Below are 18,384 nucleotides of genomic sequence, written 5' to 3'. Positions count from 1 at the left end.
CAATATTTACCCTTGAAAGATAAATGAAAATTTAAGTCCAGCACAGTACTGGAGTATCTGTTACCTTCCAGTACTGGTCGTGTTGCAGTTTGACATTATTACTTTATCGAAATCAGTAATTTTTATGATTATTTATAGTAGTTATATAAGTGTTACACATGTTTGTGTCTAATGGAACAGGGTTTATTCAATTGATTTCCGATATGGGGCGATCATACGGGGACGATAAAGGCTATATTACCCTGAGCTAGACTTCCCAGGTTAAACACTGTCCCATGCAAGCTCCGCCAATCACAAGCTGTAGATTACAGACGTTGATACACGGCCAGCCAATCAGAGCAAAGGAGGCGGGACTTTTCTCAGCCACCTAGGAGGTTTAACCCTGTTCAGATACGTAGACTATTGAAATAGAGCATGTAAGTCACGCTTGCACCAACAGCCAAGTAGTAACGAGTAAATCTAATGTAATCAACTTAATCTAACGCCTCTCTTGATACGAGTAACGAACCCCATCCGTTGCTCCCCCGTATTCCTCCGCACCGGCGCTGAGCGGACGCTCACCGCCTCCATACTGCCCACTGGCTCAGGTGACCGGCTCGTCAAACCGCCCCCTCCCCTTCGGAGATGTTGCTATCTGTGGATGACAGCAGAGCCGGAGGATCGAAACAAGTGTTAGTGCCGCTCTTTCAGAAAGTAGTGAAGCTCGAAATAAGCTCAATCTTGTCTTGAATTAGGCTTTTTACTGCTCCGCGCCGAGGTCTAGTTAAGGTGCTTCAGCGTCGATTCGGTCTTATTATTAAGCGACGAAGCTTAAGGAAGAGAGCAAGAAGACGACGTTACTGAGCTCAATTCAGGACCGGCTTTTTTTTCTCCCCCTCTCTCTCTCTTTCTCTCTTTCTCTCTAGTAACAGTATCAATTTCACCTGGATGCAATGACCGACTCGGTAGTGGACAGCAAGGCGGAGGTCAAACAAGCCACGAAATATGTCAAAGAGACCGAAAACGTTGCGGAAAAATATTCTGCGATGACTGTCAGCAAAAACAGCAGTGATGTGAACATGAACGTTGGCGAAATGCCTTCCGCAGCGTTCACCGCAGTCCCCACTCTGAAATCCGTCAAGAAGGTAAGAAACGTGATACTCGCTATCATCAGTCACTGACAAAGGGCCAAGAGACAGTCAGAGTGTGGGCAGGCACCTGCGAGGGGGACAAATCCACGTTGGTACGCACTGTACTGCAGTGAAGTAGTACTCTTACTGCAAGGCCAGGCAGTGTGTACTGTGTGTTTGACAATGCAGATGGTGCCTGCCTTATGAATACATGATATATATGTTAATAAGACACCATCTGCAATATAAACCCAAAGTTGACAGTAGAGAGGTTACCGAAGCTTTGATGCAGGGATGGATGTGATGCTGCAGTGTCACACGCAGCAGTTACTGAGAGATCACTCTGTCCCAAGCCAAGCTGCAAAGTGAAAAAAAAAAAATACTATTTAAAATGGATTCAACTAAAGAATTTGAGAAGTTAGGCCACAACGACAAGCTTTGCTTCACTGTTTCATGTGTGGCATTTGTGTAATCATATCTTTCACTATGCTATTACTGAGGTAACAACATATAATTTTAATCGGGCTTTCATCAAGACTGGATTATTGTTAAATTCTGCCTTCAGGAAACCTTCCTGTTGAGGCTGTTTACATCACAATGTCTACATCATGCCAACATTCTGCAGGCAGGAAACAACTGAAAAGCCAAGTTGAGCTCTTAAACCTCTGACAGGACCTCTGGAAAGTGAAGAAATACATGGCTTAAGATACCTGAGCAAAGACAGGGGCCCCGCACGCTACGCTTTGCTTTAGAAAGAATCATTCAATCTGCCACGAATTGTAGTAACACAGCTTTGATAGCTTTGAAGGCGCAGGTTTGTGGGGAATAATTACTCATATCTATACCAAGTGAACTCATCCTTGTGTTCGTGATATCAGTCTTGAATTTGTTCAGGAGTGAGTGTGTGGGCAGCATCATTGTTAGTAAGAAGAACAGCATGATAAGAAATGTATTAGCTGCACAAGGTGCACGTGAGGAAAGGCCTTGAATTTTCTTGGCTGTGACACAACGGGACAGAACAATCATCAGAATGGAGGGGGAAAAAATAGAAAAACAGTGACTCCCTTGAGGTGGCTGCAAATATCATTACAGATCCACCGCCGTTTGTGTAACAGCTGGCAGTGGACTGAAGGCGTCTTTTCTCAGAACTGACCTGCTCAAAAAAAAACACCCTCCTTAACACAATTATACTGGTTTTGTGAAACATGTTTTGCCAAGACTGTCACAGGGGTGATGATGACATTTTCTGGTACTTTCAACCATTTTTCTATCCCTCAAGGTGACCTCTGTGACCACTGCCCTTCTTACTGGTGAACATGATTTTAAGAGCTACAGCCTGGTCCAGCAGAGTGTGTCGATATAATGGCCTGATATATATAAAAAACAAAAACATATACCGATATACTGGCATGTCTGTCAGCAGATGTCCTGATATATTTATTTAAATAAAAAAAAATTTAATGTATTTTTCTTTATAAATATTTGTAATTATTTTAGTTCCACTGTTATGTTCACTATAACTGCACTGGTATGAGCCTCACAAATTCAGTAGCTCTACATGACACATTAAATAACTCTGCACTGCTTGTAACTGACAGCTGATAATCCAGCACCGTAAACTGAACTTCATGTAACTTTTAAATCTCACATGCAGGAGCCAAACCTCAGTGCTGTGTGTTCTATGTTGAGCAAGATTCCTTTGTTTCAATTTGGGATGTTTGTGGTATCTTTGTACCTCTGTATGCTCCCTGATGTTGGCTTAAAAACTATTAAAATGGTGATCATCACACCTCTCTTAAATGCATTGCCAATTAGTGTTGAAATTAACACGACTCATTTAATAATTGTTTGCATTTGCGTATAAATCAGTAACAAGCATTGTGGCACAGGAAAACTGGCAGAGAAAAACAACTAATTAGAAGCAAATAACCATTGGTGACTAGTTAACTGAATATTTGCTATAAAATATAAGTTATGTGCAGATGATAGAAGAGGACAAAACAAGACATTTGAGGAGAGGTAATAGTTGTCAGATCAATCGACAATAAAAATAATCATTAGTTGCAGCCCTTGTGTTTATTCCAAATGACATGTCATGCATGTGGAGCTGCCTTTCTGATTTGATTGCACCAAAGCTGAAATCTTGTTTTTTCTTTTACACAAGTATGTCCACAAGAGGTGTACAAATATAATCAGAATAGTAAAAATAAGGGCTGCAAACTAACGGTTATTTTCATCGTCAATTATTTTCATCGTCAATTATTTTCTTGATTAATCGATTAGCTGTTTGGTTAACAAAAAGGTCACAATGATGTGAAAAATGTTGATCACAGTTTCTCAAAGCCTAAGAGGACGTTCTCAAATGTTTTGTTTTGTCTACAACCCAAAGATATTCAGTTTACTGTCATAGAGGAGTTAAAAGACCAGAAAAATATTCACATTTAAGAAGCTGGAACCTCAGATTTTTTAAAATAATTGACAACTAATCAATTAATTGATTAATCGTTGCCCCTCTAATAAAAATATCTATTTTCCCACCAGCGGGGCTCACAGACTTCAGAATATTAGCTCAGACCCCCTATCTAACGAGGCAGTAACTTGTGGCCTGTGAGTTGCCTCAGGGAGCCCGATTGAAAACATATTGGATGGTAGGAATGTGCACTCCACTTATGAAAACAAAGCAGTGTGTTATGAATAAATTTGAGAGCCATGTGTCAAACTGTGCCACCTGTTTTCATGGAACAAATGAATCAGTAAAACAAACACTGCAAATGATTGGAAGAAAAGATAAAAATAATTAAAATCCCAGATCACAACATGAAAAAGCAGAGTCCGGTGCATCGTCACATAAGCTACTGAGAGGTGCCATGAACAAAAGCAGTCAATGCTACAAATTAAAAATGAAATGTGTGTGTGTGGGTGAGTGAGTGAAAGAACAGCGCTACTCGGCCTCCTCTCTCTGAATCCATCCAGCAGTTACACAACACGCCCCCCCCCCCGGAACGGGACTCACTCGCTGTGAATGTGTTCATGCATCATCATTTCTATCTGATCCCTGTGGGCTGTTTAACATAGATTCTCAAAAGTCTTCATACCTTATTTTCACTATCTCATCTTGTCCGTCTGCCAACATTTTCATGAGTTTCATGAAGGTCAAATACAGATTCTAGTGTTTATTGAAACTCAGTCTGCCGTAGTCCACACAAATACTGAGTTTGTACCGTAGTGTGAGCAACATGAACAGTGAGGGAAAAGTCACCATAAGCTGAGAAATATAACACATCCATACTGACTAGTTTCATTATTTTCCAGCTGTTCTTAGCTATGCCGCTGGTATTTAAAGTATCTCTCTAGTTCACCTTGCTATCAGCATTTTGGCTTTCTTAAAATCTGCCTTCTCATGTTACAGTTTTGGGAACAAAATTACATTGATATTGTAGAGATGTTAGGGTTGCATTCACTTGAGTTTGTTTATGAAATATGATTGTGGTTTACCTTGAGATTCACTGAAGTCTGAGGTCCATGCTCATAAGTAGACGTTATAGTTCCTGCTAAAGGTCACGTAGTTCTGGAGGAAGGATTAGCACAGTGCATGTTTCTTTCACAACACTAAGTAATCCGTCATGCATGTGTTGATCTAAACTGGCGCCTTTTGCAGACCAGAGCAAATGCAATGACTTTAGATCTACACCTGTCTGAGGAACTTGACTTCTTTAGCTTCAACATTGCTTTACTGTCCCTACATCATTTGTGCTAGATTTATTCTTACAAAAATACGCTCTGTCTGTGACTTGTTGAATGTGACCTCTGCAAGTAGTCAGTATCTAAAGATCTGTGTGGATTAGACTGCATGTCTTCTCCGTTAGATGGCGCTGTAGAGCACCAGTGGTGGCATCTTTGAACCCTTTACACCACCGGCTAACTGTCACACCACAGCTTAAGTCTGTGACCTGGCCTGCTGTCTAAAAGAGAAAGCGTATTTTTAGCTGTAGGATGGGACTGGATGGGCCGCTTATTGATGCAGCAGCAGGCTAATGGAAACAGGGTTTAATTCCTCCTGTCAATCCCCTTTTATTTAGTAGTCCAAATCAGCAGTACAGCCTGAAAGTGAAAGCTGCAGCCCAAATGTATTTTTTGATCTGTGTGTGTGTGTATGTGATTTCTTTTTGTACATATTTCTTGTTTGTGCACATGTACATATCTGAATCTTGCCATCTTTGCAACTTGCTCCTACATTTGCTCTCTTAGCACTTCAAAAAAATCACGCATAAAACACAATCTACTGACTTTAGCAGCTGGTTGTCAAGGGCACAACCAGAGAGCGAGAGAGAGAGAGAGAGAGAGAGAGAGAGGCTCAGTTGAAATCAACCTCCCCTTTCTCTCTAGGCCTCTCTCTCTCTCACTCTATCACGATAATAGGTGGGAACCTCCCCCCCCCCCCCGGCTCTGTCTGGGAGTGTTCTGGGATAATAGCATGAGGGACACCTAGTAGCATCACACAGAGGACACATAGGCACGGGGAAGTAGGCTGGAAGACTGGAGGGACCAGGCAGTGAGTGGCAGCCATGGCACACAAACATGGGCACGGGAGAGAAAGGGTGAGTCGCTACTAATGCATCACCGGGAACTCATCCAGCACACTTATTCCTAAAGATACTGCTTTATCCCACACACAGATGTGCCAGAGTTACTTTTGGGCATGTCGCAAGTTTTCTGTCTTGTTCTTTTGTCTTTCTTTTCTCCTTTTATTTTCACTTGCAACATATATGTACAGCTGAAATGCACGGTAGAAGTACCATATTCTCCTGAAGGTATTCACAGCTCAACTCACAACTCTGGGATAGCTTATTGTATTAGAGTAGCAGAAACAGAATGTGGTCTTAACACTGAGTAATTCATCATTAACAGTTTTTCCTTAACGCTGTAACCACAAGATAAGGAGTCTCTGATTCTGACATCTATATAGTGGGGGAAGAACAATGCAGAAATGCAAGAGAACTGTCCAAAACCCTCTGAATCCTCAAGAGTCCAAACTGATGCAAAACAAACATAAAAGAACTATTTTGCAAGTGTATGAGATGGAGCACCCTCTCAATTGTGAAAACAGAGACATGCAGAGATCTCATCAGTTCACACACTCCCTCACAAGCTTCTTGGGTTTCTTGATATTGACACAGTAGATTGTTGAAGCCCAGAAAGAGGGATCGTGAGATATAAACACTTAGTGAATAGAGTTTCCAGTGTTTTTTGCCATTTCTGCCAGTTGTTTTAATTTTAGATGAATGGAAGCCATCGCGGTAAGTGAAAATGTGCCCATTTAGTCTCATATAAGGCAGACGCAGTACAGCTGTGTTGTGTGTAAATGATGTTGGCTTTATGAAAGCCATTCAATCAGCCTTGGCTTCCACTAATGTGTGCATGGTGACTAACAGGTAACTGAGTCATGCATGCCAGTTTCACCCACCTATGAGCTTACACCGTTGTGTCATTACTCTTCAATGTCATAACCATTATTGCCATAAGCTTTACCTATAAGACACGGTTGTAGGCAGATGTCCGTATGTACAGTGCCACATCACACTCAAATGTCACCCAACTCGCTGTCTGACATTCATGTGTTCTAGGATTTATCATTTGTGTGTTGTGTCAACTCTGCTGGCCTGCATGTTAGTTTTTAGTCCAAACACATTCTATGGACATCTAAAATAAGAGAACAAGGAAAAACCTACGGCATTGTCACAATGAATGAAGACATTAGAAAGGATTTATCTCTGAGGCAAAGTGAGTGTTTAAGAGAGAGAAGAGGGAAATTTAAGGATAGCAAAGAGAGAAGATCCTTGCTGCTGAGAATTGACTATATCCTTGCATTATAACACTACTCTAAACATAGAGTATAAGTCAAATGATCAGGAATTAGACTCTGTCCAAAACGTCCAGTAAATATTATAAAAACTTACTCCAAAGCATTTTACATTTTACAGCCATGATACACAAAGAAGACAGACACAAAGAAAGGAACACAGGAAGAAATTAATGAAGAGAAATGTGTGTGAATGTGCATGTTAAAAGTCTTGATTGCTTGATATTATACACTGTTACACTATAGAGTGTTGTGAGGCAGACAAGAGAGACAACATCAAAGTTTGAGCTGGGATTTGAGCCAGCACGCTTGCCTCTAAGCCACCAAGACACCTGTAGGATTTCTTAGAAATACAGAGAGAGACTGTGCATAGCCTTTAGCAACGTTGCCTTTAGTAATGTTGAGGTAACATTGGTTTAAACACTTGTTTTGTGCAAAATAATGTTAATTCTTCACCCTTTTGCTAAATCCACAGTAGTGAAGGTCAGGGTGATATCAAGAATGCAATTGCACCTAAATGTTTGCCAGATAGAATATTGAGTCTCACTAGGGCTGGGCAATAAAACAATAATTATCGGCGTGTAATTTTCCTCAATAACAGTATAACAAATGTTCCATAAATGTTTGATTTAATTCATTTGAATCACGAACAAAATTAGCACTGTAGTTTTCTGGAAAGGTTTTTATTATGTTGAGGAAAAAGGACTGAAACAAAGATTTTGTGTATTTTTACACATGCATATTTGTAATTGTAATTGTTTTGAATGTGTTTGTCATGTTCTGACCATAAAGAAGTTTAAAACCACAATTAACCATCTGGTTTCTTCAACTTTCTCTGAGGAGCACAAATCAGCCTTTAAACTTGAAGGAAGTAATGATTTGACATTTATCGTGATAATTATCGATATCAAATGATGATTTTTTTTTTAGCGTGATAACATTTTTGGCCATATCGCCCAGCCCTAAGTCTCCCATAGGAACAAAAATTCATTGCCAAAGGGACTGAAACTAAACGACATCATGAGGTTCAGACCAAACTGCAGACTTCCTATTTAAATAAAATGCTGAGTAACTCATCTACTCCTTCTCACAGCCCCAGGTGTAAGCAAAATAGAAGCTACAGCCTACAGCCCACCTGGGCTTCTACGTAGGTGAAAATAAATTATTTCTGCAATTAGGTTGGGATTGTTTTGGACTATATTTGTATTGTTTGCTGGATTGACTCCTCACTGTCCTAAGTGACCCAGTTTCCTAAAGCACCTCAGGGTTAGGTCTCTCTACTGTTTCTAATGTTGTTAACTGAGTGTTGACTTCTCCTGGGGCAGCCAGACTGTTACAGTTTGATGGTGTTAAAATGACACTTAGTGGATTTGTCAGATCCTAAGTCTAATTGTAGCCTGCCAAGCCCTAAATAGAGCCAAATTCACACGAGGCACTGGCTTTTATTTAACAGCTGAACGATAGGATTTGGAAAAAATTGGATCAACCTCTGTGGTTTGATACAGTATAGTAGTAAGACTACACAGTTGAGACTTAAATATTCTGTTAAAGGCTAGTGTAGAAAGTAGCCAAGCTAGCTGTGTGCTGATCTGCTTTGTGTGTTTCCAGGTCTTTGATCTTGGGCCCTTTGAAGGGTTAGGTTGACACGATGAACCACACCAACAACTGAAGCCTGTGTATCTGAACAAAGCACAAATCACTGAGCATCTAAAAATAGGCATCAGATCCTTTCTTCCCAATCCACCTGTGATTTACTGTAACATGCTCAGGCGATTTTCCTTCAAAAGGACAGTTGTAGTGGCTGAAACAGCAAAATGAGTCCAAATATAAACTAAAAGAGTGCAAACACATTACCTTAAGCATATAACAGAGTGGCATCACTGCTAATGTGTGATGATGGCAGTGCTTTTTGTCCCTCTATACCTTGCTTCCCTGATTTCATTGTTGACACTTAATCAGCGCATACAGACAGAAAAAGGTTTAATGTTTGTTTGCCTTTTACATTTACGACGTGTAAAACAGTGCACATGGTTCATCATCTGTTCTCTTTTTCTCATTCTGGTTCTCTTTAGATCCAGTTTGCTAACGCGGAGGACAAACAAGAATTCAGCAAGTACCCTACCAAGGCAGGCCGCCGTTCCCTTTCTCGGTCCATCTCGCAGTCCTCCACAGACAGCTACAGCTCAGGTACTGCACGCCTCAATGATTCTGTCCACTTTAATTAGATGTTAAAACCCCCGCTGTATTTTGACAGACTGATTGAGACTGAGTTATTATAAACTATTGCTGCTGAGATTGAAGAACAGTGGAAGACATCTCCTCACAAATCTTCACAGTAATAGTTTGTTTTGTTCATTTGAAAAACTGACTGATGAGCTTTATGTATCTTTTTTTTAAAGTCCTAACTTGGAATGAAGTAGTTGCAGCACATATAATCATACATATTTGCATTAAAAACACATATGATAAATTGGCCAGTGTATCGGCCAACATTATCTTATAGCAGATACATCAGTATGTGATATCAGTGTCTATGGTTATCAATAACTAACAAGAAATTGCAGTACAGAAATGCCAAACTGGGTATAAGGTAATGTTGGTGTTTATTTTTCAATTGTAAAATGTCGTCCTTAGTATGTCACAATTTTCTCTAAAAAAAAAAAAATGGAATCCATATAAAGATTATTGTTTACATTATGTGTTTAGATTAAGATAATTACAACAGCCGACATATGGTAATCAGATTTTTTAAACTTCCACACATCATTATCAGGATCTGCTTTGAAAATCCATTATGGTCTGGCTGTACACAGAAGTACAATCCTGTTTGCAATACAGCGTATACATATAACACTTACAAAGTATGTATACACACACATACACAAGAAACACATACACAGGCTCCACCCTACACACGCTACATTTTAAGTATATATTTCATAATTGGCTCTTTTGTTTTTCTTTCCACAAAACTGTCCTTTTGTGTTCTCCATTTCCCAGCTGCGTCCTACACTGACAGCTCCGATGATGAGACCTCCCCCCGGGACAAGGCCCAGGTCAACACCCATGGCAGCAGTGACTTCTGTGTGAAGAACATCAAGCAGGCTGAATTTGGCCGCCGTGAAATTGAAATCGCAGAACAAGGTATATTTTGACCTCACAGGCACACAGGCTGTTTTTTTCCCCCCAGCCCATTTCTAAATATAAAATAGGGAGTGATAAATTATAGATACTTTTTGCTCATTTAGCGAAGAACACTGTGGTGATGGTGCAATGGATAAGACACGTGCCTTTGGTGTGAGAGACCCGGGTTCAATATCCCATTGTGCAAGACACTAGTTGCTCCAGAGGCGTGCGACCTCTGACATGTATAGCAATTGTAAGTCGCTTTGCATAAAAGTGTCAGCTAAATGAATGAATGAAATGATACCAGAGAATATCTGACATTGAGTTAAGTTGGATTTGCAATATTTGGTCAGTTATGGAATCACTTTTTTGAGAGAGAGGCACGTACATGCTGCATCAATCTTTCACAGTTTTTCTGTGATTATAGTGCAGTACGGTCGTATAAGAGACCTGCTATCATTGCCACTTATACAAAGAGAGCTTTGTGCTACCTGTTGCGACTTTGTTCCCAGATACGTATCACATGGTATCTGTTGTGCTGCTTAGACACTATTTGATAAAGGTCCTCTCCTCCTGATTTCAAAACAGTTTATGACCCGAGGCTGGGGCTGTATCAATATTATTCTGGAAACATGATCGGAGTTCTTTCTCTGTTCTATTCATCACTTACTTATTTTCTTCTTTTGATACCTCTTCTCCCATCTCAAGACATTTTGTTTTTTTCTCTCTCTTCTGGTTGTTTACATTGCTCATATGAGTGAAAAGTAGGCATGAGTGCTTCAGAAGTGTTCTTCTGGCTCCAGGCCTCGGTGGCAACAGCTGTTGCTAACATTGCTGTTTAATCAGTCTCCATTTTCCAGCCATTTAAATCAGCACATCCACCTTGCAGAAAGGGCTTATTTTTGTAATCAAAGTGGTACGCCATTCTTCTCAGTCCGTAAACAAGCTTCCACTAACTTTTGCTCAATTTGTCCCTCCGCAGACATGTCTGCTCTGATCTCTTTAAGGAAGAGAGCCCAGGGGGAGAAGCCACTGGCTGGGGCGAAGATAGTAGGCTGCACCCATATCACTGCTCAGACAGCGGTACGTCCTCTCTTCCTATTCTCTGCAGGTCACTGTTTGTTCTTTGCTTCTATCCCCTACCCGCACTACCTGTTCATGTATTTGTATATTACAATCGTTCCCCCCTTAGGTCCTGATTGAGACGCTGGTAGCCCTCGGGGCCCAATGTCGCTGGACTGCCTGCAACATCTACTCCACTCAGAATGAGGTGGCTGCTGCTCTTGCTGAAATAGGTACGATCCCATCCTCTCTAAGGCCAGAGTTACATATGAAACTTTCCTGCAACTCATTTGCACTTAAATCTCAATTAATGAACACAACACCATTATTAAGTATTATTAAGTTTTGTCATGGTTTGTGGATTAACATATATTTCAGATAATTAAAGAACTTGGCACTGGATGTTATCTTACAATATCTTCAATAGTAATAACTTTATCTTTGGGTTTTCTGTTATAATGGTCTATACATTAACTGTAAAGGGTGTCTACGGTGAATTAGAAAGTGTTGCTGCATCCATTTTAAAGTTAAAGTAAAGTTGCATGGACCCTAATGCAACCAGTCTGTGCATGTGCTTTCACTGTGTAGTTAGGGCTAGACAATAATTATTGCGATATAATTTTTTTAAAATAACAATATAAAAAATGTTCAGTAAATATTCAAGAAATTTTTGATTTTATTCACTTGAATCAAACACGAATTAGGACTTCATTTTTTTATTAAGATTTTTATTTTGTTGAGGAAAAATTACTGGAAAAAGCTTTTACTTAATTTAACTATATTTGTTGACAAAGATTTTATAATAATTGTTTTGAATGTTCTACCTCAGATTTGGGAAGAGTTTAAACCACAATTAACCATCAGGTTTCTTCAACTTTCGCTCATGAGCATAAATCAGTCTTTAAACTCACATATCGTGATGATTATCGATATCGAAAGATGTGAAACTTTTTACCGTGATAACATTTTTGGCCATATTTTCCAGCCCTATGTGTAGTGCTGCTCTAAAGGACAGCTGCATCAGCTGGCCTTTTCTCCTCCGCTGCCTGTCTTTGCCATTAAGTGTGTGTTTTGTTTCCTGAAGGGGTTCCTGTGTTTGCATGGAAGGGTGAGTCAGAGGATGACTTCTGGTGGTGCATCGATCGCTGTGTCAACACGGATGGCTGGCAGGCCAATATGGTATCAACCACAACAATCCCATCATAAATTTAACACAAGCCTTAGTCTATTCTCCTGTATCTGTTATATCCCTGGGGACATGCTGTGCTGCCATAAATTGTTGAGGGTTATCATTCATGCCGTTAACTCTGCTGTGTTATATCTTAGATCTTGGACGATGGCGGAGACTTAACCCACTGGGTGTACAAGAAGTATCCCAGCGTCTTCAAGAAGGTCCGGGGCATCGTGGAGGAGAGTGTCACTGGAGTGCACAGGTGAGACACAGTTTCAGTATGATGTGTTTGGGGGTTTAAAAGGAAGTGGGAATTAAAGGAAAATGTTTTTGTGTAGTTATGGCCACTGTTTGGGAAACAGGGACTCTATATGAGTAAAATGTGGATGATGGCTAAAGCTGTGACTGTTGGCAATAATGGCCAAAAATATAAGAACAAGACCCTGGTCGAAAAAAAACATTTCTCTTTTAGTGAGCAAGAAATTACAACATTAACTTGTCTGTGGTCCAGCTTATGACAGCCCATAATGGACTTTGAACAACAACTGTGGCAGAGTAATTTGATCAAACCATGGGAGTTATTTTATGGTAATTTTGTTCCTTGGGATAGTAAAATCTTGCCCACTGCCTCATTAACATTGAAATAAGCTAACATGAAGTAATGGGACTAGAAAAATAATCTAAACATATGATGTAAAAATTAGAGGAACTGTTCTCCCTTGCAAACAGGTGGGTCAAATTAGGTTTCATGCCATTTAGCAGCATTTATCAGCTGTCAGATAGTTTGACCATGTGACTGCTGTTCCTCTTCTGTCAATGTCAGTTTTTGTTTTGCATGTGTTTTCATACATTTTTAATCTTTCTCTCACCATATACAATAATTTAGCAGCTTTTTTAACTGACGCACTTCACTTTGGGCAATATGATTTGGACTCTTCAGAGTTTTGATTACCAGACTGCTTTTATAGCTAAGTAAGTAAGATATTCAAGCTGCTAAGACCTACTGCTATAGTATTGTTTTTAACTAAGATTAAGTTGCTTCTAAAAACCCTTTCCTGCGAGAGGGTTTACATTATTTTGTCCTCTAGATGGAGCTGAACTGGAGGCAAACCACACTTGAATGATACATGCTGTGTCAGCACAAACAGTATCAAAGTTATACAAGTCATAATAGTAGCAACACACACTGACACTGCTGATTGAAAAGGTCACTGGCCTGATTTAACTGGAGCCTATTTGAGAAACACGAGCACAACCGCGGGGTCACAGCAGCTGTGCATGTACAGCTCTCAATGGAATCAATTAGCCAGATGCTCCGGAAAGTATAAGGTCACACGGGATTGCTGCTCAGTTTGTTTGTGGATATGTGCATGTGTGTTGTGTGGGGGCGTATCTCCCTGAACATGTTTCCCTATGTGTCCTCTCAGATTGTACCAGTTGTCTAAGGCTGGCAAGCTGTGCGTCCCTGCCATGAATGTGAACGACTCAGTCACCAAGCAGAAATTTGACAACCTTTACTGCTGCCGTGAATCTATCCTGGATGGGTGAGGAGAATTAATCATCCAGAAAGCTAGCTTTTGTTTTGCAAACACGCTACTCTGGCTTTTTGTTTCATAGTGTGAAGAGTTTCTGGATTGGGAGTCGTGCTGGTGGATCAAAGTGTGTGTCCTTTTTTGCTTCTCTCTGTCAGCTTGAAGAGGACCACTGATATAATGTTTGGAGGCAAACAAGTTGTCGTGTGTGGTTACGGAGAGGTGAATCATTCTTTGATTTAAAAAATATATAAATCTCTCTTTTGATGGAATGACAGGTTTCAACAGGTGCAGCAGATCTGTTTTATAGATATTTCTTTTAACAACTATTGCATTGTCCTGTGGAGCGTAGGTGGGAAAAGGCTGCTGCACTGCTCTAAAGGCCCTCGGAGCCATTGTGTGCATCACAGAGATTGACCCCATCTGTGCCCTGCAGGCATGGTGAGTCACTAACCATTACCATTCAGTGCTGCGCCAACAGAAAATGTGCTCCCCTAGTTGTGCTTTTAGTTGTGCATCAGATTAGCTGTGATTCTAAAAAGACGGTTTATTATCACCATTTATTTGAAGTTGTTTTCGCTGTGTTTGTGCTGTTTAATGAAAACAAATGCGTGTATCCACACAGCATGGACGGCTTTCGAGTGGTCAAGCTGAGTGAGGTCATCCGGCAGATGGACGTGGTGATAACTTGCACTGGTACTGCGCCTCATGCAGTGACATCCATTACTTCTGCTTTGATAATCACAGTGTTTCCTGAAAACAAATGTGCACTTCATTTAAATATCCCAGTATATGTCTCTGGGTCATTAACAGACTTTTCATCTGAATGCTAAAATGCATTTTGGGTTTGCATCTGAATCATGACAGTAATCACAATCCGAATATACATGGTTGTAAATGCATTCTTGTGACAGAAGCAGAGGTTTCTATTTGATTTTCACCCTCTGCAATCATGACTTACCCTTCCTTGTACTTTATTTTTTATAGGCAACAAGAATGTTGTTACCAGAGAACAGCTCGACCGAATGAAGAATGGCTGCATCGTCTGCAATATGGGACATTCCAATACTGAGATTGATGTGGTAATGTGTCTTTATATTTGTATTTAAATATTTGTGTGTGGGAATTTCTATTTACATTCCTAACTTTGAGAACACAGAGACAACAGTTTCAGGCCAGCATGAGCTTCAGTGCAGGTCCAAGAACATTAAAACATATTGCACAACTTTTCTCCAGTACACCATGTTTTATTCACTTCAACAACTGTTTTTTTTTTGTTTGTTTTTTAAACCTTCTTTAGTGTTGTCTGAGACTTAAAAAAACTATTTACAAAATACTATATTTACACCTTTGGATGCAAAAAATGTATTTCTGTATTCTTTCAACCTAATTGTTCAAACAAATTTTTCAAAATATCTATCTTCTGTCTCTTCATGTTTAGTCAAGTCAGTCTGTGGTTGATCTTAACACATCCAACTCTGTACGTTTCAGATTGTTCTAAAAAAAAAAAAACTCTTCATGTCTAATTCCTCATTTTACCCTCTCAGGCTTAAAGTGCCCAATTTAGAAATCCAGAATGCCTCCCTTTTAAGAACAACTTCTCTGCTGGATGAATCTCTTTCTAATTTTTACTTTTATTTTTTACATCTTGTACTTGCATTATCTATTATTTGTTTGATTGGGTTGATGTACTTTTCTACATGCACATGTTAGCAAACTATCTGTGTTGTGGGAAATTCTCTCACCTTAATTCTTTCACCTGTATTCCATTTCTGTTGTCATGCAGTTGTACGACTGACCTGTTTTTCATGTCCTCAGGCGAGTCTACGCAGCCCTGAGCTGACATGGGAGAGGGTGCGCTCTCAGGTTGACCACATCATCTGGCCAGATGGGAAGAGGGTTGTTCTGCTTGCAGAGGTAAATTCCCTCTAAACTGTGTCTCTTATGTGTTTTAGCACACTTAATTGCTTATAACACCGCACATAAACCCACACAAAACTCCGACTATTTCTTACGTTTACTCTGGACTAAGAAGCATTTCTGTTATATAGTGTGGTGTTAGAATTGTAAGATGATTAACTGTGGGTCATCTAGCATGGAGGGTAAAATCCTGATAATCCCCTCGGTCTATTTAATCTAGGGTAACGTTCAAGCATAAAAAGGCCTGCAGGTGTCTCACTCTAAGTCAGCCAACAGCTACAGTGTGCTCTGTGGTTCATACAGCAGCTGAATACTTTGATGTTATCGCTTACTGTGTCTGTATAGAATCAAGTTCTACTGTTCAGTTCATACCTGTGCTCTGTTATTTCTCAGGGCCGCCTCTTAAATCTGAGCTGCTCCACGGTGCCTACGTTTGTGTTGTCCATCACTGCTACAACTCAGGTTAGTAGTTTGGCCCAGTCTGTGCAGTCCTTCACTGGCACTTAAGGGCCAACGTCTGGTGCAGCAGAAGGACACATGTCCCTCTCACTACACCACCCTGTTTTTGTAGTAAAATATAGTTTCCTGGTATATTAGTCTTACAACCATTGTGTGTTCTGTGTTGTCTTTAGGCCCTGGCCCTGATTGAGTTGTTCAATGCACCAGAGGGGCGGTACAAACAGGACGTGTATCTCCTGCCAAAGAAGATGGGTAAGAAAGTGCAGACTCAGTTTACAAATCTTTAAAAAAAACTGCATAACAATGATTAGTTTAAAAGGCATGTTGCAGCCAGTTTCTAATGCCTACTTTATTTGTGTTGCTCAGTGGTGCCACCTTGTGATTTGACCTAAAGATTACACCGTCCAGTGAACCAAAACATAATGTAGGCTAGAACAAACATCTCCCTCCACACAGCGTAGATTGCAATCCGTGTCTTTCCTTCCAGATGAGTATGTGGCCAGTTTGCACCTACCAAACTTTGATGCCCACCTGACAGAGCTCTCTGACGAGCAGGCCAAGTACATGGGCCTCAACAAGAATGGCCCCTTCAAACCTAATTATTACAGGTAGCTGCCCCCTCCCCCGTGTATATCTGCCAATATCTTTAATTGTCTAGTATTTCGTGTATTTTTTTTTTACCAAGATGTTAAATATACTGTATTAAATATACGAATTAACACTGTATTTTTTTCACAGGTATTAATTAGAGTGATCCTCTGATGGTGTGATCCTCAGCACACAGTTACGCTGGGAAACAACAGAGATATCTATTTTATTTTCTAAATTGCTACAAAATGGAGGAATTATTTTACTTATGCTGAATGTAACTTATTAATAGCACTTCAGACATGGTGTTAAATATGAAAAATAAAACATGTAGGAAACATAAGAGTAAGACTTGTAGGAAACATATGATGTATAACTAACATTTTACATGTCTTGTCATGTGTTTAAAAGCAAAGGCCTGCTTGCATGCTTTCATGTGTACGTACTTATTTAGTTGCTAATGCTTATGTTACTTGATCACAAAGTTGTTGATTTGTTTGTTTACCCTATTTACGCACAGTGCCAAATGATGGCTGATAAGAATGGAGAAATATTTATGTTTTGTCTGTCATTAAGATTTTATTAGTACATTCTATGAGCCGGGGTTCGGGCTGAGCCAAAATGAACTCTGTATTACAATGTACATTATTTTAGAAATGTTATATAATCTCATTGAATGGTATCTGCATACATGCCCTAAAAAGTAACATCCAGTCATCCTTTCTATTACAATAAAGTACAGTGATGAAATATCGCACTTGTTATATAAATATGACCCACTGTTGTTTATTTTAAGAATTTATAATAGTCTGAGAAAGGCTGGCTGCATTTTAAGTCCCTGACCAAAGGGATGTTTAATGTGTTAACAACAGATTAAGATGTTATGTTAAAGATAACAGGCTGTATGCATTCCTAAAAAGGAAGTACTGAAAAGGTTGAGGAGAAGGAGCCAGTAAAACAACTGCTGTGACTTCCTTCATTTAATACCAAGTTTCCATTTGCTCACTCAAATTCCAGCTGAGATCTGTCTGACTGAAGAGAAGCGGTCAGCTGTTTAGTGTTTTGACTGGATAATACCTTTAAGGCCATAGTAAGAATGTGCCTTTGAAATAATTTATAACACGTAAATATAAGCACTGACCTTAATTAAATGAACATTCCTCTTTTGTAAAACCACATCTATTAGTGGTACATTTAATGTCTTCCTTCCACTGCTTCTGGTGTTAATTGTAACTCTAATGTATGAGCTATCTGTTGAGAAAAGATATTAGACTTTTTGTTTGCCATATGATTGTCATTGTCTTAATTTGATCCTACAGGGTCACCCAAAGTAATATTCCATGTTATCAAAATGCACAAGTGTATACTATGTATGTAAAAGAATGCATAAAATCAGCAATAAAGCGAGTTCTTTTACCAGAGAAACGTAACTTTAAACAAGTTGTCGTGTTTTATACCAAGGAGAACAAAACCACACAACGAAAGAGAGAGGCCTCTGTAGGTCAGTGTTTGTACATGTTTGTCATTATTTTGTGGATAAAGCTTGCATTCATGGCT

At 39.7% G+C, this 18,384-nt stretch overlaps 1 protein-coding gene across 3 annotated transcripts; it reads left to right on the top strand.

Moving 5' to 3' along the window:
• The first annotated feature begins 432 nt into the window (after positions 1–432).
• Positions 433–18,264, top strand: ahcyl1 (adenosylhomocysteinase-like 1). 3 transcript variants are annotated; one of them, XM_046056061.1, is made up of 18 exons: positions 433–671; positions 906–1,124; positions 9,042–9,156; positions 9,970–10,113; positions 11,078–11,178; positions 11,288–11,390; positions 12,242–12,336; positions 12,484–12,590; positions 13,756–13,872; positions 14,019–14,082; positions 14,213–14,301; positions 14,486–14,556; positions 14,848–14,942; positions 15,679–15,777; positions 16,174–16,242; positions 16,413–16,491; positions 16,727–16,847; positions 16,978–18,264. In XM_046056061.1, the coding sequence occupies exons 2-18, from the start codon at positions 933–935 to the stop codon at positions 16,982–16,984; spliced, it is 1,668 nt and encodes a 555-aa protein (XP_045912017.1). In that variant the 5' UTR covers positions 433–671; positions 906–932; the 3' UTR covers positions 16,985–18,264. The 3 variants fall into 3 exon arrangements, with proteins under 3 accessions (XP_045912017.1, XP_045912016.1, XP_045912018.1); XM_046056060.1 differs by having other exon boundaries at positions 433–1,124; XM_046056062.1 differs by lacking the exon at positions 16,978–18,264 and having other exon boundaries at positions 433–1,124; positions 16,727–16,851.
• The last annotated feature ends 120 nt before the right edge of the window (positions 18,265–18,384 follow it).

Source organism: Micropterus dolomieu, linkage group LG08 (assembly GCF_021292245.1).
Source record: "Micropterus dolomieu isolate WLL.071019.BEF.003 ecotype Adirondacks linkage group LG08, ASM2129224v1, whole genome shotgun sequence".
Lineage (NCBI taxonomy): Eukaryota > Metazoa > Chordata > Actinopteri > Centrarchiformes > Centrarchidae > Micropterus > Micropterus dolomieu.
Note: the sequence above shows the minus strand (reverse complement) of the source record. Positions and strands in the feature narration are given on the sequence as shown.